The following is a 22,341-nucleotide window of genomic DNA, read 5'->3' on the forward strand; positions in this document are numbered from 1 at the left end:
TTTAGACTCAACTTTGAATTCGAGTAACCAAACTGAGGAAATTCTGCATGTATAGCAAAGAGAATATGATCAGCATAAGCAACAGATTATGCCATGTTTAAGAATTTATCTAGGAATGTGGAAAACACACTCCTCAGATGCCAATATGTAGAGAGATCGTGTAGCATCTTTGAAATGGAAAGTCTGCTTCCTCAGATGCAGTCTAGGAAAGCTCATGCTGCCAACTTCTTTCTTTCAGTAAGTCTCAAAAGTGCTACAAGACCTCTCTACATACTGATTCTACAGACGAACATGGCTATATCTTTGAATTCTACCACAGATACCTCCACAGCACCCACCTAGCACCTCTAAAATAAAAAGGGTGTTTTTTTTTTTTAAAAAAACCCTAAATTGTGCAAAAAATTACAAAACCATCTTCAAATGTGGTAGTTTTGCTTATTTTGCCCTATGCTTCCCAAACCAGCTGATGTCATGTCACTTCTGAGTTAGTAAAAAATATGCCTATTCCCACCAGTGGGAATGAAAATTGGCCCCCACCACTGGCAATGTTGCCTGTTTCTGCAGGACTCTATGCCCAGTTTAAGAGGCCAACAGCACTAGACAAAAATGTTGTTATTTCAGCGAGTGGTATTGGTGGTGGGGAGGTCTTTTTGGTTTAATTATTTTTAAATTAAAAGGCCTATCATAAACTGAGAGTTTAAACTATAGTGTACTTGGCCTGTGGATAAATCTGGCACTGGTAAGTAGGTAGCAGATCAGTGTGCAATGAAATAGAGAAAGAAACAGAACTCTAAAGCTCTTTGGGTCAAGGGCTTTCCTGTTTAAATAGAATCAAAAAATTTGAACTCTTTCACAGCTGGGTGAAATTAGACCTTTTTCTGGCATGGAGACCAGCAATAAGTGGTTCTGTCACCTCTTCTCCAATTCCTTTATTATTCCTCTCTTTCCCTCGCTATAAACTGAGTTCTTAAATGCAGTCACTGTTACTGTCATCCAAGTTACCAATTGGATGAAAGCTGCCTCTGGAGTCATCCTCAAGGACCCGTCCACTTGTGTGGATACTGGGGTGGAAGCTGAGGTCAGCTCTCTCAAGGGGATAGAAGCTGTGACCAGTTTCATCTGTGCCTTGAAGGGGGTAAAAACTGTGGTTGTTCTCGTCATGGGCACTGCCGATGTGGCTGTCATCTCCCCGGATATCAGCGGAGTGGATGCTGGAAAAAAGAGGGTGGTTGCTGAGGTTGGAGGTATCGGCCTGGCTAGCTCTTGTTGATTCCAGAGGATGGACACTGATGTTGGCCCCAAAGGGGAGTCCACTTATGACACGACTCTCTTCCTTGTTGAGCCGGAGGCTGAGGATGACTTTGCAGGCCTGGGCCTGCACTTCTTCCTCTGGGTGAATGATGAGAGCCAACAAGCGGTCAGAGAGACGGGAGGTGTCCCCAAAGATAACTTCATGAAGAGAGTTGTCATTGTACTGCCACTGCACTGACTGGTACTGGGGTGACAGGCGCCCGGCACTAAGCCGCTCCACAAAGATTAGCAACTCACAAAGTAGGTTCCCAGGCAGAGAAGGCTGGAAAAGGCTCAGGAATTCAGGAGGGGCCTTGGAGAGAGAGATCACAGCCGGATTTAGTAAAAACAATCTCTCTTCTTCCCTCCCTCCCTACTCTTCAATCCCATGTAGATGATTATAGGGATAAGTGTTTCAAGGCAATGCTACTTCTTGATTTGTGTATTTATTTTTAAAATTTCTATTCCATCTTTCCTCCAAGGAGTTCAAAGAGGAATGTATGACTTCCCTCCAACATCCATATGAGGAAAGTCAAGTATGGGGATAGTGAATTTGGAGGTCAAGTGAGGATCTGAACTCAGATCTCCCCTCATCCAGCACATTAGCTGTTACGCTACACTGACTTTACTGACAGTCTCTCACTGTTGTCAGGAATGCTGTAGGAAATGAAACAGGAAAATAAATGAGAGAGGAAACTCCCACTGTTGTTATTCCATCTTTATCAGCCACACTGAGTCCCATTTGGGGGAGAAATATGGGATATAAATTCAATAAATAAATAAATACTTTTCTTTGTCCACAGAAAGGTTTTTTAGCTTGGCCTATGTACTGAAAGGCAGAGTTCTGGGAAGAGATCAATATGAATGAAGCAGTAGTTCCTTCTCATACCCTTAGCAATGGAAACAGGGCAATGTCATTGGGAGCATGCTGGACCTTCCCTAGAGAGGCCAGGGTTTGCATGAGAAAGATGTAAACAAGATAAGACATAAACATACCTACCGTCAGGTAAAGATTTTTTGATTTCCTTTTCCAAGCACCTCAAAGTCAAAAAACAGTTGTAGAAATTTTCATCTCCACCAGGAGTATATCCTTTGCAAAGGTAATGGGTCTTAATCACACATTCAAAACCAAGTCACCCCAGAATATTCTCTGTTATGACAGGAAGAGTTCCTAACAATATAATGTGGGAAACCTTCCCAAGGCATCAGGTCCTGTGGTTTCCATGGTAATGAGATATTAACAACCCCATTATGAGAAAACCAGCTAACCAGTTCCTGTAAGCAGGAAAGTTAACATTTCTAAAAGAAACATGAAAAGATTAAGGAAGCAGAAATTGTGCAGATTGTGATAAACCCCCAAAATGAGGGCACACCTACACTGTAGGAATACTGTAGTTTTGAGACCACTTTAACTGTCATGGCTCCATCCTACAGTATCCTGGAATTTGAAGTTTTGTAAGGCACCAGCACTCTTTGGCAGAGATGGCTAAAGATCTTATAAAACTACAAATCCCAGGATTCTAGAAAATAGAGCTACAGCACTTGAAGTAGTGCCAAATAGCATTATTTCTACAGTGTAGATACATCCTTTGATGCCAGGTTTTTTGTTTGTTTGTTTGTTTTTTGCAGTTGATAGGAATCCTTTATTTATTTCAGCCACATCAGAATTCTGCAGCTGCAGAATTCAGGCAATATATGTGTGTATAATTTTGTTTCAGCTATATATCCTTTTATATATACAGCAGTTTCCCAAAAATTATTCCCCTCCCATTGTACCATGAAACTATTTTGTGGCCCTTACCCGACAGTTCATGATATCGTACAGCAGGTCTTCCTCTTGGGCTAATGTGCTGAGAAACCTGAGAACCTGCACCTGAGCAAACAGAGAATATATGTCTTAGGGTTCCATCAGATGAGGCACATGTAGCAGAAGATTACTATACTTGTTGCTGCAGTTGTGAGGATGTTTGAAAATGCCCCTGCAATATTTCCGTTTTCCCAAATTATTGCACCGGCTCCATTATTTTATTACCACTTTTTAGTCTAGTGGTTATCATTTTAAATCCAAGCCATATAGGAACAATATATTTCCTTTCCCCCCTTCATTTTTTTTTCTTTTTAAAAAATATGGTATTTTAGAGTTGAAGGTCCTGTCTGCACAGTTCAAATACAAAGCACTCCCTGGTTCTCTCAGTGGAGAAACCGGACAACACATGGCCCAAAGTCTGGTTCTGATGCAAGCAGACTGGATGATGGTTGGCCCACACAGCACCAGAAAAGGGTGTTAACCCTCTTACCCTGGATTTTAATAATTCACCAGTTGCTCTGGATCTTCTGAGAGACTCCAGAGCCCTCCGTTTGGCACAACATGTGCTGCTGAGCCACCCAGTGAGTCTTCCACTGATGCCAGTTGCTCGCTATGTGGTCAAAGCAAGGCGCGCACCTATGTGACCGTTGGTGGGTAACTCATTCTGATTTCAGAGCAAAGTGAACCATGGCAGTGATGGACATGGAAGTGGCCCAGTGGGGTGCACATGTGGTCAGCCCCCCGTATCAAAATGGAGGGCAATAAGGGAGGGTTCGGACAGCTCCAGAAGCAGGATACTCTGGGCTGCCCCGTGCAGGTGAATACGCACAGCCATAGTGCAATAGCAATGAAATGACACTTTTGCATTATTACTCTATAACCATATGTTTAAATAAATCAGAGTGGAGAATACTTGCCCTTCAACCCATACAGTCACCTTACCAAGCTACAGCCAGTTTAAGAAACCTTGAAAAATTTTGTGCAGATCCAAGAAAATGGCTATAAACACCCCCCTAAAAGAATGGAAGAAGTGGATGCAGTAAGAACAAGTGCTAAAACTCAGTGAAATCCAAAAAGTGATTGTAAGAACTTGCATTGTTAGGCCAATCTGGAATAGCCCTTTGAAACTATTAATGAGAGGAAATCCTATGCTGCTTGAGATGACATTTCTTAGGTAGCCAAAATGGCAGCACAGACAGAGGATTGAGGGAACCCCAAGATTTATAGAAGCACAAAAATAATCAGGGAGAGGGAGAGGAACAATAAGGACTGAGAATATTATTTATTTACTTTATTTATATGCTGCCTTTTTCCGAGGATGGGACCTGAGGTGGCTTCCAGAGCAACAAATTAACAACATTTGCAAAAGGTTTAAAAACCAATTAAACATTACTACATTAAAACACTATAAAGCCAATTAAAAATCATACAAAAGTTAAAAACAGATTGAACATACATCTAAATAAGAACCTTTCCTGCTTAACCATTAAAAGTTTGCTTAAATAAAAACGTCTTTGCTTGCCAGCAAAAGGAAAGGCGGGAGAGGGCCAGCCTAGCCTCCTGTGAAAGGGAATTCCAGAAGGTGGGAGCAGTGGTGTCACTTGGGGTGTGTGGAGGATTCAGCCCACACCAGGTGACACCCTAAGGAGGGGTGACACCACCGCTCCTTAAACATCTGCCTTTTGGCAGAAACAGGCTGTGGCATTCATCTGGTTTTATTTAAAATGCTATAGTTGATGAGATTAGTGGGGGTGAGGTTTAGTGAAAGGAGAGGTACATATTTTTAAAAATAAAATTTCAATTTTTTAAAAATATATTTTTTATTTGTTTACACTTTTTAAAAAAGACATCATATTTTACAAAATTTTCACTTTAACCACAAGAAACTATGCATATGCAAACACATTCATTCTATGTGTATGATTTAGTAATGTAAAGGTATAATTTTAATTTTTCTAGTTGTTCAAGTCACAACTATTTGCCATTAGATTCAGTGATATATAGGAATTACAATTTATGAGTAACATTAGTACCAAAAACATTACTAATAATTCTGTATGGTGTAGTATAGGAGGTCATCAATCGGTGTGTGTGTGTGTGATACCAATCCTAGTGATGCTACTGAGTGGGAGCAGTCACTGAAAAGGCTCTTTCTCGTGTCCTCAATAAGTAAATCTGCAGTGGTGGGACCAAGAGAAAGCATACTCAGTAGCCAAAGAATGTTGCCTGGGGAAACTGGAAAATCATAGTAATCTAAGGCAGAAAGGGATGGGGGGACCTATGTTCCATGGACTGCATGAAGCCTGCACTAGTTTTTATGGCCCCACATCCCTGAGAACTCCTGCCACCACTGAAATCATGAGCACAAAGTTGGGGCATCACATTCCTGGAAATCTTTAAGAAGCATGATTCTCTTACCAAAAATATGTGTTCGAAGTTATGTATTTTTTTTTTAAATAAAGGAAGCTAACTTTCCTGTACCAGGCAACCTTGAGGAAGAAGAGGAGGTGCCTGTGTGATTTTGTACCTTGGCCAAAGTATTTGCCATGAGCAAAATATCGAAGAAATGTGGTAGCAAATTTCTCAGCAACGAGTGAGTGTTATCTGGTATATGCAGTCCATTCAGGAGCCTCAATCCTGCCACCTGCAGATTGGTGTCCCAGTTGCTTGTTACGAGCTCAGCGATTTTGGGGACGTATTCCTGCACAGCAAAACAAAAGCAGCATTTTCTGTGGTTTATTTTAAAATTTCACATTCTGTCCTTCAGTAGAACACTATCTAAATAGGAATCAGTGGTGTCACCAGATATCCTGCTACAGAGGGACACAGGAACACTGCTCCTCCTTTGGTGCCATGCCCTTATTACTTGCTACCTGCCCAACTGTGTTAGTATGCTCTCTTGAGGGGCACTGGTGGTAAAATGCATCACTCCATGGGCCATTTCACATAACACAGTTATAACATTCAGCCTCAGAGGATTGCAATGGCAATGACAACCCCCATCTGAAGAAACTTGTCAAGAAAGTCTTGTGATAGGTTCACCTTAGGGTAACCATAAATGACTTGAAGGCAAACAACAGACAAACAGGCAGGCAGGCATGCATGTGCACACACACACACACACACACACACACACACACACACACTTTCACTACCATGGCAACATCCTATGGAGTTGTGGGATTTGCAGTTCAGAAAGAATATTTAGAATTGTCAATCAGAGAGCTCTAGTGCCTCCTTAAATTACAAATCTCAAGATTCCATAGGATGAACTCACGGAGGATGAAGTATTATCATAGTACTATAATTATGTAGTGGATTGTACTGAAGGCCACTTTTAACCTCTACCCAACCTAGTTAACTGCACCCACCCATACACACACACACACACACACACAAATCTGAAACTGGAAATCACTAGGAATTTCAAGGTCCATGTTTGACACTGTAAATGCATCAAGGCAGTCCAATTTTCAGTGGTCACATGTGTGCTTGGGGTAAGCTTCTATCCTTTTGTTTCCTTAAATTCACTGGTCAAATGAGACTACATGTGAAAGGGATCTAGGAGTCCAAGTAGACCACAAGTTGAACATGAGTGAACAGTGCGATGCAGCAGCTAAAAAGGCCAATGCAATTTTAGGCTGCATCAATAAAAGTATAGTGCAGGGGTAGGCAACCTTTTTGAGCCGGGGGCCGGGTTGCTGTCCCTCGGACAACTGGGGGGCCGAAGCAGTGGGGTGGAGCTTCCACCCTCCAGGGGCGGGGCCGCATGCTCCGCCCCCGGAGTGATAATAATAATAATAATAATAATAATAATAATACTAACGGTTACTAGCATGGAAACTACTAAAATGCGATTCAGAATAGAAGGGAGAAAGCATGCACCACTGTCTCAACCCAGAAAAGCACAAGGAGCTGAAAGGAGTTTTTGCAAAGAGACCACCAAGGGCAAATAAATAATAATAATATTAACAAGTTACTACTAAAATGCAATTCAGAATAGAAGGGAGAAAGCATGCACCACTGTCTCAACCCAGAGAAGCACAAGGAGCTGAAAGGAGTTTTTGCAAAGAGACCACCAAGGGCAAATAAATAATAATAATATTAACAAGTTACTACTAAAATGCAATTCAGAATAGAAGGGAGAAAGCATGCACCACTGTCTCAACCCAGAGAAGCACAAGGAGCTGAAAGGAGTTTTTGCAAAGAGACCACCAAGGGCAAATAAATAATAATAATACTAACAAGTTACTACTAAAATGCAATTCAGAATAGAAGGGAGAAAGCATGCACCACTGTCTCAACCCAGAGAAGCACAAGGAGCTGAGAGTAGTTTTTGCAAAGAGACCACCAAGGGCAAGTAAATAATAATAATACTAACAAGTTACTAGCATGGAAACTACTAAAATGCAATTCAGAATAGAAGGCTAACCCCCCCTCCCCTAAAGAAGCAACCAACCTCTCTCTGGCTTGCTCTTGCTCTTTCTCTTGCTGGCCAGCTAGCTCCTCCTTCTTCCTCCTCCTCCTTTCCCTGCTCTTCTATTCATAAGGAGGAGGAGGGCAGAGGGCAAGGTGGAGCCCGATGCAGGCCTGCTGCAGCCCCTGAAGCCCTGTTGGAGTGCTCCAGGAGCTGCACCAGGACTCCTAGTGGGCGCCGCCATTTTGTTTTTCAAAATGGCGGCCGAAGTCTCGCGTGACCTTTGCCATCCTGAGGTCACGCGAGACTTCGGCCGCCATTTTGAAAAACAAAATGGCGGCCGCAGCGGCGCGAAAATGGGGGAAATCGGCGGCAATCGGCGGCAGGACTGCGCAGGGGCCGGCAGGAAGGCCTTGGTGGGCCGGATCCGGCCCGCGGGCCGCAGGTTGCCGACCCCTGGTATAGTGTCTAGATCAAGAGAAGTAATAGTGCCACTGTATTCTGCTTTGGTCAGGCCCCACCTGGAATATTGTGTCCAGTTCTGGGCACCACAATTTAAAAAGGATGTTGAGAAACTGGAGCGTGTCCAAAGGAGGGCGACTAAAATGGTGAAGGGTCTGGAAACCATGTCCTATGAGGAACGACTTAGGGAGCTGGGGATGTTTAGCCTGGAGAAGAGAAGGTTAAGAGGCGATATGATAGCCCTGTTTAAATAACTGAAGTCATATTGAGGAGGGAGCAAGCTTGTTTTCTGCTGCTCTAGAGAACAGGACCCGGAACAATGGATGCAAGCTGCAGGAAAAGAGATTCCACCTCAACGTTAGGAGGAACTTCCTGACAGTAAGGGCTGTTCGACAGTGGAACACACTTCCTTGGAGTGGAGTGGAGTCTCCTTCCTTGGCGGTCTTTAAGCAGAGGCTGGATGGCCATCTGTTGGGGATGCTTTGATTGAGAGTTCCTGCATGGCAGGGGGTTGGACTGGATGGCCCTTGCGGTCTCTTCCAACTCTATGATTCTATGATTCTATGGTCCCTGGTGGTGGTATGTGCGTTCAAGTCACCTGTCAACTTTTGGCGTTCCCGTGAATTTCATAGGATTTTCTTAGGCAAGGAATACTCAGAGGTAGTTTTGCCCATTCCTTCCTCTGACATGTAGCCTACAGCACCCGGTATTCATTAGCAGTCTCCCATCCAAGTACTAACCAGGGCTGAACCTGCTTAACTTCCAAGATCAGGCATGATCAGGTGTCTTTAGGGTATTGATTAATGATCCCCATTATACTCCTCTGTTTTTTTCCTTTTTTCCTCATTCTGTTGTCCCAAGAGTTTCAAAGTATTCCACATTCTGCAGGAAAAGATAATACTGCAACCAGAATAATTTTTGTACAGGAGGCAAAAGTACCAACATTCCTAAGATTTGTTGTGATCTAATCCTTTGGTTCCCCTTGTCATAGAATCTGAGGTTTAATTTTGGGGGCAACCTCTGTCCCATGTGCAGCCTCTCTCAATTCAACATTCAGAAACTGAATAAATTAAACACAAAGTCAAAAACTGTGCCACTGTGTCCTCTGGTGGTGATAAGGAATAACACAAATAAAAACGGAACTGGACATACTTTGGGAAAAAGGAGAAAAGGGAATAATCTCAAAATTTTATAAGGTCTGCTTGAAGTTACAACTAGAAGCTACTGAGACAATTAAAGGTAATATGATCCAATGGGCAAAGAATATAACACGAACTATTTCATTAACAAATTGGGAAAGAGCATGGGGAAAAGACTTGAAATTTACATCTTGTGTGGACATCAAAGAAAACTTTGTGAAAATGTTTTATAGATGGCATTTACCCCCCCAAAAATTAGCAAAAATGAATAAAGGTAAAAATGATAGGTGTTGGAAATGTAATGATGGCATTGGATCCTATTATCACATGTGGTGGACCTGTCCACAGATTAAAAAGTTTTGGATAGAAGTTCATAAAATAATACAAGATATATTGGATGTTAAGATGGAACTAAGGCCAGAAATGTGTTTGCTAAATATAATAGAGGATGTGAATGCAAGAAAGAAATTGAAACAAATATTGTATTTAATTTCTACAGCGAGAATAAGCATTGCAAAGAGATGGAAAGATAATGAAGTTCCGACAATAGATGAATGGTTAATAAAATCCGCTGAGGTTATAGATATGGACAACCTGACAAAATTGCTGAAAGAAGAAGTACAAGAGGAAGATGATTTAAGTTGGAAACCTTTTATTGAATTTTGTGAAAAGAGATGGAAAGCATAAATACTAGCAAAACTGTAAATAAAAATTAATTAAAAATAGAATAGTGAAGAGATATAAGGCAACTAGTATAAAGAGAAAATATAGAAGCAAGGTTGATGAATGTATGTTATTATGTTTGAAAATGAAAATGGAAAGATATGTTTAGGTGAGGGGAAAATTAGATGTACATTCTCAAAGATGAAATATCTCTTAGCATAAGATAAGAAATAGAAAGACCGAGATGGTTCTAGGGAATTGACAGTCAAGGAGGAACGAAGAAGAAAGCTGAATAAGCTATGTAAGAAGATGTGTGTAAGAGACATCTAGATGGTAAAAGAATATATGTAAGGGAAAAGGGGGTGGTGGTGGAAGGGATGGTATATGGTAACATTGTAATAGCGGAAATGTAAATATATATGTGATTTATTTTAGATTTCAAATAAAAAAAATGTGCATGTGTGTGTGCCTTCAGGTTGCCTTTTGACTTATGATAATCCCATGAATTTCATATGGCTTTCTTAGGCAAAGAATACTCAGAGATAGTTTTGCCAGTTCCTTTCTTTCAGCCTACAGCACCTGGTATCAGCTGGTGGTCTCCCATCCAAGCACTAACCAAGACTGACTGTGCTTAGCTTCCAAGATCAGATGGAATCTGATGTCTTCAGGTTATTTAGCCTCTTAATGAAAGGAATGATTGTTGCTGTTGTTGTGTGCCTTCAAGTCATTTCTGACTTATGGCAACCCTAAGGTGACCCTGTCACTAAATGTTCTTGGCAAGATTTTTCTGTGCAGAAATACATTTTCTCACAAATGCATTTTCTGTACAGAAAATGTGCTATTGAGTTTACCCCACCACCACCACATGTCTTGCTGCACAAGAAAAACTTCCAAAAAACTTTAGGATTTTCAAATATGGGGAGAATATTCAATTTCTCCTATACCAGAGAGAAAACTACAGTAATTATTCATCCTTGCATGTGAGGATGAAATCATGAATGATTTACATCCCAGGGTGGGGATCATATTGCCCTCCAAATATTGTAAGACTACAAGTCCCAGAAGCCCTAGCCAACAGAGTCTATAATATGAAATGCTGGAAGTTGCAACCCAACAACATTTGGAGGGTCTCTTGATTCTCACTCCTGGTTTAAAGCAACATATGGGCCACCAAGTGTAGTAGGACTGCAACTACCCTTAGTCCTAACCACCTACTCAACCATGAGAAATTATGGGAAGTGCATTCCAACAAGAAAGGAAGGGTTGCAAACTTCCTAGTCCTGATCCAAACTAGACAAGATGAGGGAGATCTGGGAGTTCCTATAATTTTTTTAATGAAAAGCAGCCACTGATGAGCATAGCTTGATGAATGAAGAGTTACCAATGTCTACATGCCAGTTTTCCAAGCCATTTGCTCTCTGAGGAAAAGCATTCAGGTACTGTGCAGAGGTAAGCCTTTTTCCTGCCAGTACTTATTTCTTTCATGTATTAAAAGATTGTTGTTTCTGTCTCATCCTCACAAATAAATTCCTAGGGCATTTTACAAACATTAAAATACATGGGGGTGGGGGATGAAATAAACTTTTTATACACAATGGATAAACACCGCAAAATGCAAAGGAAAGCCATCAACAGGATAAAATCAACAGCAGAGCTAAAGAGGTAAAATTAAAATGATTCCAGTGGAGATAAAATTAAAATTAAAAGCATGCCCTGACAGAAAAGATTATGAATGGCATAACTGCTGATGAAATCCTTAAGAGGTCTTTTGATTTGGTTTGGGGAGGGGGCAGCACTAACAAATGTTTTGTGTTTAATATAATTCCTTCCATTCTGTTGTATAGTGCCATTAGCTTATAGCATGTTTCTTTCGTTGCTTTACCTGTTTTATTGAAGAGTAATTTAAATGAATTCCTATTACATACAACAACCTAAGCATGTTACAATTAGGATATGCAAATGATTACCTGGATTTTAATTTTAAACCTCCAGATGATAGTGAAAGCTTTGAGGGCATTCAGTGCCTCTGTTTTGGTGGCTTTATCTCCATCATCCAGGAATGATGCTATCAGTTTAATATCGTCGTTGGTGCAGGAATTGGCCTGGAAAGCAAGAAAAAAAGGTTATCTAATGTTAACCTGTCTAAACTAAAACAATGTCAACCTGAATTAGCATGCCAAATAGTTTCATATTTATTTAACTATTTGAGAGTCTTTCTGTAGGGGTTAAGTTGTTGAACTACATAAATGTATATAAGAAGATACAAAAAAATTCCTGTAATAACTTTGAGATTAACTGAGGAAAAGACATTTCTAGTTTAAGTCAGATGCCTCAGATGAACCATAGAGTCAGATGCATCAGATGAAGTGGCCTGGAGTCTATGAAAGTCTGTGCTATGTATCTTTTTCTCAATTTGGGGTTATACAGATGGGTGGCTAAACACTGCCCCTGTATGCCCCGGATCGGTGCAGCACCAGCCGCACGCTACTGCACTGATCCGCACCCCAAAAGAAGCTGCTCTGAGCAGCTTCCTGGAAGGGATGTCATTAGCACACTCACATGCTATGATGATTCCCCTTCTTGCTAGTGCCGTTTGGGTGCTGCACGCCACAGATGCCATCATGGCATGCGCTGTATGGACAGGTGTGCGCCATGATGGCGGACGAGCAACGGAACTAGGGCTGGGTGTGTGTGGACGCTCAGCCCTAGTTTAGCCCTATTCCACAGTCAGGCCAGCACAAAGTGCCAGTCTGTACTGCCTCTAAGTCTCAAAGGTGCTACAGGATTTCTTTGGCCTGCTACAGACTGCCAAAATAAAGCTGCTTCAGGTCTCTTTGGAGGTATGCTATTTAAATGATGCATGCATTCTAAGAATCTGGAAACTGCACCAAAGCTGCACTCCAGTGCTTAGGAATGGAGTGTGGCTTTGGAGTGACCTTCGGACTCTTAGGACACATGCATCATTTAAATAGCATACCTCCAAAGAGACCCAAAGCAGCTTTATTTTGGCAGTCTGTAACAGGCCTTTGTTTCTTTTTATACACCTTTATGAAGCCAAGCTACACCAGAGTGCTGGTTTTGATAAATATAGCCCTACATGGCTTAGATCCAGACTATCTGAAAGCTCTTATCTCCCCATATGAGCTTGCGTGAATCTTACAATCATCAGGGGAGAGCTTTCTTTCCATGCCACCACCCTCCCAGGCTTGGTTGATGGGGACAATGGAGAAAGCCTTCTTGGTGGCTGCTCCTAGGCTTTGGAACTCTCTCATAACTGAAGCTCAGTTTGCCCCCTCACTGTTGTCTTTTCTGAGGCAGGCAATGATGTGAATCTGCATATGTGGTTTTAATATTTATTTTTTATTTTAATTGTTTTAATGTTTTAAAAATAATGTTTTAATTGAATATACTTGTATTTAGTGCTTTTTGAAATATAAAACTTTTATTTTTATCCCGCTTTTCTGTGATGAGACAATCAAAGCGGCTCACAACATATTAAAATATCCACATTTACAAAATTATGTCCCAAATCCCCCCCCCTTAAAACAGGATTAAACATGTTACAATTAAAATATCTATTAAAAACACAATAAAAAATACAGTGAGGACAGAGCGGTGGGCTAATACATGATGTGGGGGGCAGTCATTCTGTGGCCAGGCACTTTAATTCAGGAAAGGCCTGCCAGAAGAGATCCGTCTTGACAGCTTTTTTAAAGCTGTCTAAGCTGGCAATTTGACGGATCTCGTCCGGCAGACCGTTCCATAGTTTGGGAGCAATTGCAGAGAAGGCCCTCTGGGAGGTAGCAGTTACTCTGGTTTTTAAAGGCTGCAATAGATTCCTCCCAGAGGACCTGAGGGTGCGGGGTGGATTATATGGGAACAGGCGATCCCTCAAATAGGTTGGGCCCAAGCCATGTAGGGCTTTAAAGGCTATAACCAACACCTTGTAGTGTGCCTGGAAACTAATAGGCAGCCAGTGAAGAGATTTTAGGATGGGTGTTATTCGGTCCCTCCTAGTTTTTCTGGCGACCAGCCTGGCTGCCATATTTTGCACTACTTGAAGTTTCCGGACTAGGCACAAGGGTAGCCCCATGTAGAGCGCGTTACAGAAATCAAGTTGTGAAGTTACCAATGAATGTACAATAGTTTCTAGGTCCTTTACTTCCAGGAAAGGGCGCAGCTGGCGTATCAGTCGGAGCTGATAGCAGATGCTCCTGATCGTTGTGCTGTTTTAACTGTTCTGTTTTAATTTATACTATAAGACACTTTGAATCCCATTTTGAAAGAAAAGCAAGATACAAATAAGATAAACAAATAATAACAAGTAAATTGTTCTAAGGCCACCTTGTAAATTGGATAGTTCAAGGGCGATTGGAATGTGAATCACCCAAGTAACTCTGCAACCTCTACAATTCCCTGCCTCTTGTAGGTATATGTCATTTTCTGCTAAAACTCTTGTCTAGAGTTTCTCAGTACAAAATGACACCTGAAATCCTCTCCAGCAGAAACATATGGTTTGCTTTTTCAGGCTTCCCTTTTCCATAAAAAATGTAAAATCTTGGTAATTGAAACCCATTGATCTGTAGTGGAATATAAACCAGATTATGAGGAGCCTCTAGAGAGAACCAGGATTTGACTTGCAGAATAGGCCTGCTTTAGAGTTGTTCTTCAACACTGCATTCTATGTCCTGTGACTTTCACCTCTGATTCCCTCAGATAAATATACTGAGTGATGTTATGAAGTGTTGTCCTCTTGGAGTCATCATCAAGGTTTGGGGTGAGGGCTTGTAGGAGCCTCCTGAGTTCTCCAGGAACGTTCACTCTTGCAGATGAAATTGGGTAGTACTCAACAGAAAGTCCTAGAAGCAATCATCCAGAAGTGAAATATTACCTTGCTCGGATCAAAGAAATTCAGGAACAACTTACAGACATGGGAGATATGGAAAATTCATGTAATTCATTTAGTCTGTCCTATAGGTTGGGTCTGGTCTGGTTGTGTGCCTTCAAGTGATTTCATACTTGTGGAGACTCTGTCACAGGGTTTTCTTGGCAATACTCTTTGGAGGAGGTTTCCCATTGCCATCATCTGAGACTGAGAGAGTGTGACTTGCCAAAGGTTACCTTTTGGCTTATACTTCCCAAAATTCCCAAGCCAGCATAGCTAATGGCCATGTTAGCTGAGAGGTTCCAAGGTTGTGTCATATCTTGGACATATCATGAGAAAATGTGACTCATTGGAAAGGAGGATAATGCTTGCTAAAGGTGGAAGGCAATAGGAAAAGGGGGGGGGGCATACTACAAGTGGATGGATTCAATTAAGGAAGCAATGGCCCTGTGTTTGCAAGACCTGAAGAGGGCAGTTGATGACTGTGGCTCTTGGAAGTTCCTCTTTCAGAGGAGCACCATGAATCAAAAGGGCTTCCTTTGCCTGCTTAGAAGGGGGACACAAATGGGAATAAACTGGAATCTCAGAGTTTTGGTGTGGCTGAAAGACATTTCCTCTACTTGCTCAGGTGAAGGGTGAACAACTGAAGTCTTATTGTCTAGAAAGGAGTGTTTTCTCTGGCCTGAAAGATGTAAGCTCTGATGTCTTGTGGTTTAAACTTTTAAAAAATTGGTGGTGAGTTGAGTAAAAATGTTAACCTTATGGCTATTTCAACTTCACCAGAATGCACACCCTGTCTCAAATGATTCTCTATAGAATCGACATCTCTTAGAAGAGTCTCAGTTTACACTGCAAATTCAGGAATACAAACCCAATGTGAATCAAGACTCACTTGTACTGTAATAGAAATATTAACCTCAAGCATTTTTGCACTCTGCTGCACACATCCCATTAGGATCTGCTGCTGTCCAAATCCCAGTAGGCCTCTTCTACCCACTGCCCCTTGTGCAGAAAGGAACACAAGCCAGCAATCTCCTTTTGGAATTTCCAGCTTTCTTCTTCATTTAAATTTGCCTCTTTTAATTTTGGTTCAGGGAAGAAAGCACCAATCCCATCTGATCTTGGAAAGCAGAGTCAGCCTTGGTTAGCACTTGGCTGGGAGACTGCCAACAAATACCAGGTGCTGATGGCTATATTTTAGAGAAAGGAACTGGCAAAACACCTCTGAGTACTCTTCGGCCCCATTCCCACTGGCCCATTTAACGTGGGTGGAACTGGGTAGATCCGGATGCCCCTCCCCTGAATCTCTCCGTTAGCGAGTGCCCACTAGATTTGAGGGGCATTTTAACCCGAATGTCTTATCGGGTTTAACTTGAAGGCACCTACTGTCAATCAAGCGATCGTCATAGGTGACATTTGCAGGGGCATCGGAAGTGTGATTCCCTCCCTCCTTTTTTTAAAGAGCCATGTACAAAATGCCCCAAAGTACACATATTTTGTCAAAATTTAAAACCTCTTTGTGTGTGTGTGTGTGTGTGTGGGCATTTGGGTCAGTGCAGGTTATGATCTGCCCTTGGCCCCATTTTCAACCCCAAAATGCAAGTTAATGCATCCTGTATCCCCCACTCCTTGCCACCCCAGAATGTCTCTTACACATGTAACAACAACAACAACAACAACAACAACAACAACAACAACAATAAATTCCTCACCTCGGAAATGCCAGAAAAGGATGTGATTGTCATGCATTCTTTTTTGCTTTTAAAAGCAATTCAGGGCTAGCCCTGAAGAGACAGTAGCAAAAGCATGTATCGTTTTGCCAGTTGCCTAATTTACAAGAGCAACAAATGTAACATTCGAATTATAGCATTGATTCACAAAGGAAAAAAAGTCTAGCCCATTTGCAACATTTCCCCTTTGCTGGAAGCCAGCAAATAGAAGGGAAAGTGAACAAGCAGCTAGCCATGTTCTATGCATCTATATATCTGCCTCAAGAAAAGAAACATGCGCATATTTTGTCAAAAATAATTTTAAAAAATAAAAAAGGGGGGGAAGGTGCCTGATGGGAGATCCGTTGGTGCCCTGCCTTTGACCTGACCTGAACTGACCCTTTTCCTCCTGCTGACATTCTCTTCAGAGGAGCTTTGCCATTGCCTTCCACTGAGGCTGAGAGAGAGTGACCTGTCAGTTCCAACTGACCCATGGAATCAATTGGGAATAAAAGGGAAATGCAGCGCAGGCATTTTGAATGTAGCATCCGCATATAACACAAATAATAATAATAATAATCCAGGAGCAAGAGGAAATGAAAGTAGAACAAGCAAGCACCCAAAAAATCATGCGCATAAATTGTCAAAAGAGGCTGCTTCTGCTGCATCCATTTCCCTACATCCCCCAGCTTGGCCCCACAGCCCTATTTCCCTGGGCAATCCTCCTCCTCCTCCTCCTTCCTTCCGACCCTCACCTCCCTCTGAACTGCCCTGGCTCCTTCATCCTCCTCCTCCTGCTCCATTATAGGATGCCCTCCATGGCTCCCTTCTTCCCAGGGCTCCTTCCTCCTCCTCCTCCTCCTCCTCCTCCTCCTCCTCCTCCTCCTCCTCCTCCTCCTCCATCACTTTCTCCACTCCCCCCCACCTCCCTCTGACAGCCCTTTGCAGCCCAAAGTCACCCTGATTTCCCCTTTTATCCTCTTCACCCTTTGCATCCAGATTCCCCTTTTTCCTTCGGCTCTTTCCTCCTCCCCCTCCCCTCCGATGAGGGGAGGGAATGCTCTGACCTCTGCCCGCCCTCTGACCTTAATCCCTCCCTGAATTTGCCCCAATCATGATCGAGGGCAAGTTCATATTTCGTGGAACCCGGGTCTTTTGAGAAAAGACAGATTTTAGCCCGATTCTGGATACCCCGGGGTAAGGGGCATTTCCTTGTGCAAGCCTCGACATGGATTGTGACAGAATTGGGCCCAATACGAACTTCACTTGGAAGAATCGATTTCAAAACCAGTGTAAAAGGTAATGTGAATGGCCCTGAAACAAAACTGTGCAATTAATGGGGTCACTATAAGTTGACAGTTGACTTGAAGGCATGCGCGTGTGCGCGCGCACACACACACACACACATGTGAATCAGAGAGCCCAAAAAGATGGAAGACCGAGGCCCTGTCCAGATGGGCCAAAAAGCACGTACTGAATACGTGCAAGGGTTGCCTGGGAGTGTCCTTTTCAGATGCTCCCAGGCAACCCTAACACGTACTCAGTACGTCAAAATGGCGGCGCCCTGTCTACACAGGCGCTGCCATTTTGATGCGATGGATGCATAGCATCCGCACGTCCCGTCGCACTTGTGATGTCACAAGTGGGCCATTTGCACACTCGGGCATTGCAAACGCAACGCAAAAAGAACCCGCTTTTTGAGGTTCTATACTATGCAACTTAATAAAAGTAACTTTACCAAGGTCTGGTTATTAAGTTGCATTGTTCTTCCCTTCAAAATAACAAAATAACAAAAGTGAACATACAGTGAGGATGGTTTACCATCTCCCTGAAGTGCAGAGGACTTACTAGCTAAGCTGAATGGCTCCGGGTTGTAGGGTGGACTTTGGAACATTGCTAGGAGACTCTTGGATACCAGATAGATGGCTGTAGCTCCTGTAGTTGCCATTACCACATTTTTGATAGTTAGCAGCTCATTGTATTTCTTCATATTCCCTGGAACGTCCAGGTTATCTGGTTGAGCTCTGGCCACAGGCAGGTCTCCCACCTATAAAATACCAGACTATTCATTACACATGGTTTGTGATGTCACCTAAATCCATCATGTCAACTGTTGCATGTCACCATGAAAGCATATGAAAGAGAAGACTTCTGGTTCCCTTGCCCCACCTGATTATTTCTTAAGGTGATCTTGAGCAGTAAGATATGGGAGAAATCATAGCTCAGTGATAGGGAGAACACGTGTCAGAACCTCAGGATGAATTCTGGGCATCTCCATGGTAGCAAGTGCTGTAAAAGACCCCAGGACACCCTTGGACCCAAAAGGGCTATGAGCCTTATCACATGTGAAACAGGAGCCCCAATTTGAAGCACTTCAGTAGCGAGGGAGAAGCAGGGTCACTTTGAATCCAAGGAAATCCACGTGATGAACTATCACATGTGAAAAACTTAATTGTGGTGATTCCTGAGTCAAAGCGGAGTGAAAGCACTTTGAATTACCACACCAGTACATACCATGTGGATTCAACTATTCGAATTGGGACCCTTGCGCATGATCAGTGGGGGTCTGTGGGGGTCTGAACGCATCATGATCTTTTACACTTCTGGGGGGGGAAGAAGTTTAATTCCCTCCATCCCTTTCCAGTTTCACGTGAATGCTAGCCTCACGTGAATAATAGGGAATGTCATCTATCCCTACATGCCCTCTGCTTCATCCGAATGTGTCACCTATCTCTAACTGCCCTCTGCTTCATCCAAATTATTATTATTATTATCATCAATATTATTTGAAAATAATAAATTATTATAATTTTAAAAACAATAAATTATTATTATTATTATTATGGGAGTTGGAGTTTGTTGTGGGGTCCTTGGCTCGAGGCTATGGAATTCTGGGAGTTGGAGTTTGTTGTGGGGTCCTTGGCTCGAGGAAATGGAATTCTGGGAGTTGGAGTTTGTTGTGGTGTCTTTGGTTCAAACTATGGAATTCTGGGAGTCGGAGCCTCTACCCCAGCCTCCAGTGGCCCCCTCCTTTGCTTCCTTCTCTCCCTCCAGCCTCCTGTTTCATTCCCTTCATCCCTGTCATCAACATCTAAATGTTCCAAGCACCGGAAGGAAATAGGGCAAAATTGCAATGCAGCATTATGAGAAATGTGGGAGCTTGGAGGGTTGGGAGGGTGTGTACCAGGACAGAAGCAAAGTTGCATTCCACACCAGACCAATTCGGAGTGAAATCAAAGTGAGCTTGGAAGCAACTTCTGTGAATTCGCTTCTTACCAAATTCACCAAAATGAGGAGTCACTTTGGATTCACTGTGGAAGTGCCACAGAACAACCCTCCATGGAAAGCAATCACATGTGATAATACATCACGTTATCGCGTGAATTTGCATCGTTGGACCTGCAGTCATATCAGATCAGAGCTGCAACCCCTCCTCCCCCCGTGTGATAAAGCCCGACGCCTGATCAGAATGAGTTGAAGTGGGCAATACAGGGATCATAAACTGCATTCATCACCTGGTCACTGTTGTGGCTTCCTGCTGCCCTTGCATGTGCTAAATTTCCTAGCACAGAGCCAAGAAAAATCACTGTTTTTGCTTTTTTTCTTTTTGAATGGCGTGGGTGCTCCCTGTACACCTTGTTTACAAATACTGTTGAAACCTTGTGAAAGAACACTTCTACTTGTACTTTAGAATCTAACAGAGGCAGGGGCACAACAGCCCCCAGTGTATACAAAATGCCAGTTCAGAACCTTAGCTCTCAGACTTTGCTCATCATCACCATTTTCCTGGAAGGCCCTACATTTTGCGGTGCCTTGTCCTCCTTTGCAGTGAGGAGGGCCTCTGGTCATGCTGGAGACCAATGCTGTAGGAAGACTAGGAATCCCATTATGGGATTGTTGGCTGTCTGTCAGGCCAGAAGACTGGAGAGCCGCCACTCCTGCCACCTTCTGCATAAAGAGAGCGGGGTTGTTCCCACTGGGGTATAATGCGGGTTACGAAGCGAATTCAGGAAGTAGCATTCCCATTGGAGCCCGATTTAAATCTAGAACTGTTCTAGAGTACCCCGCATGCGTTCCCATTTGAAATCAATTCGTATCTCGGTTCTTTTTTTAAACCGCATTTAATGCCTATGACGCGGGTTAAAAAATTACTAGGGTCGACCCTACTACTTTCCCTTAATTCGGGATAGGAATCGATATTTATATAAATGGGAACGATTTTCCGTTATTCGGGTTACCTGTATGGGAGGAGCTGAGCGCAAGGGGCTGGCTCGGGAGAGTCGCCTTGCCTTGTCCCCCATCCGTCGTGGCCGTCGCCATTTTCCTCATCGCCCCCTTTGTCTGCGGAGATTGTGTTACGAAGGTAAGGAAATAATTGTGTTGTAAGGTTTTGTTTGGTAATGTCTTGAATTTTGCTCAGGTTTACTACATTTTGTGATGTCTTTGCAGTTACAGCATCAGTGCCCAAAACACACTGCACAAATAATCCAGGACTGCTGTAACTGCCCATGTTCAGTGCTATGGAATTCTGTGAACTCTTTGTTTTGGTTTGACATGTCTGGAGCCACAATAAACTACCTTTCCCAGGATTCCCTAGCACTGAGCCAGGGTATTTGAAGCAGTCTCATCTCAAGTGGATTATTTGGACCGAGGCTTCTGGTGCCGCAACAAGCTACCGTTCCCAGAATTCCATAGTCTGGAGCCATGGCAGTTCAAGTGGCACCAAATTATTTATCCAAAAATCACCAGAGGTCTGAGGAGCGAAGCGTTTTCATGCCTTTTTGTTGTGTGCCTCCTCTGTCACTGGTCCTGGCAGGATTTGTTCAGAGGGGGGGCTGGCCTTCCCTTGAGGATGAGAGAGTGTGACTTGCCCAGTGAGCTTCACAGATGGCACATGTATGAGATTACCTGGATACATATTTCCACCCCCTCCGAAGAAAAGCCAGTGTGTGTGTGTGTGTGTGTGTGTATACACATATACATATACATACATCTATCTAGCATTTTCTTCTGAGGGTGGGCATATGTGTGTTTGTGAGTGTGTGTGGAAATATACATGGGAAATATGTGTGGAAATATACATGGGAATATTAAATCCAGAGGGAAATATAGATGGGAATATTAAATCCAGAGGGATATATACATGGGAATATTAAATCCAGGGAAATATAGATGGGAATATTAAATCCAGAGGGAAATATAGATGGGAGTATTAAATCCAGAGGGAAATATAAATGGGAATATTAAATCCAGAGGGAAATATACATGGGAATATTAAATCCAGAGGGAAATATAAATGGGAATATTAAATCCAGAGGGAAATATAAATGGGAATATTAAATCCAGAGGGAAATATAGATGGGAATATTAAATCCAGAGGGAAATAAAGATAGAAATATTAAATCCAGAGGGAAATATAGATGGGAATATTAAATCCAGAGGGAGATATAAATGGGAATATTAAATCCAGAGGGAAATAAAAATGGAAATATTAAATCCAGAGGGATATATAAATGGGAATATTAAATCCAGAGGGAAATAAAGATAGGAATATTAAATCCAGAGGGAAATATAAATGGGAATATTAAATCCAGAGGGAAATAAAGATAGAAATATTAAATCCAGAGGGAAATATAGATGGGAATATTAAATCCAGAGGGAGATATAAATGGGAATATTAAATCCAGAGGGAAATAAAAATGGAAATATTAAATCCAGAGGGATATATAAATGGGAATATTAAATCCAGAGGGAAATAAAGATAGGAATATTAAATCCAGAGGGAAATATAAATGGGAATATTAAATCCAGAGGGAAATATGCATGGTAATATTAAATCCAGAGGGAAATATAGATGGGAATATTAAATCCAGAGGGAAATATAAATGGGAATATTAAATCCAGAGGGAAATAAAGATAGGAATATACATGGGAATATTTAAATTTGGATAAACCATCACTGTATGGTT

General features: G+C 42.3%; 1 protein-coding gene across 1 annotated transcript; it reads right to left on the reverse strand.

The window, feature by feature from the left end:
• Positions 1-967: 967 nt before the first annotated feature.
• Positions 968-18,362, reverse strand: LOC149316096 (armadillo repeat-containing protein 12-like). The gene is made up of 6 exons (XM_089518290.1): positions 18,221-18,362; positions 14,480-14,637; positions 11,746-11,880; positions 5,625-5,798; positions 3,092-3,163; positions 968-1,603 (listed from the first exon to the last, which is right to left on the reverse strand). Exons 1-6 carry the CDS (start codon positions 18,360-18,362, stop codon positions 968-970), a joined length of 1,317 nt encoding a protein of 438 aa, XP_089374416.1.
• Positions 18,363-22,341: the final 3,979 nt, after the last annotated feature.

The sequence above is a fragment of the Sceloporus occidentalis genome, unplaced genomic scaffold (assembly GCF_023333645.1).
Source record: "Sceloporus occidentalis isolate IW3139 unplaced genomic scaffold, rSceOcc1.0.p SCAF_3, whole genome shotgun sequence".
Taxonomy (NCBI): domain Eukaryota; kingdom Metazoa; phylum Chordata; class Lepidosauria; order Squamata; family Phrynosomatidae; genus Sceloporus; species Sceloporus occidentalis.

What these genes read in the sequence shown, in the direction of transcription:
- LOC149316096 (XM_089518290.1), bottom strand. Translation starts at nt 18,362, where the DNA reads ATGAAGAAATACAATGAGCTGCTAACTATCAAAAATGTGGTAATGGCA. An exon ending in GGAGCCATTCAGCTTAGCTA is followed by an intron (nt 14,638 to 18,220) that starts GTAAGTCCTCTG and finishes GATTGCTTCTAG; the next exon opens with GACTTTCTGTTGAGTACTAC. An exon ending in GGTTTAAAATTAAAATCCAG is followed by an intron (nt 5,799 to 11,745) that starts GTAATCATTTGC and finishes TTTGCTGTGCAG; the next exon opens with GAATACGTCCCCAAAATCGC.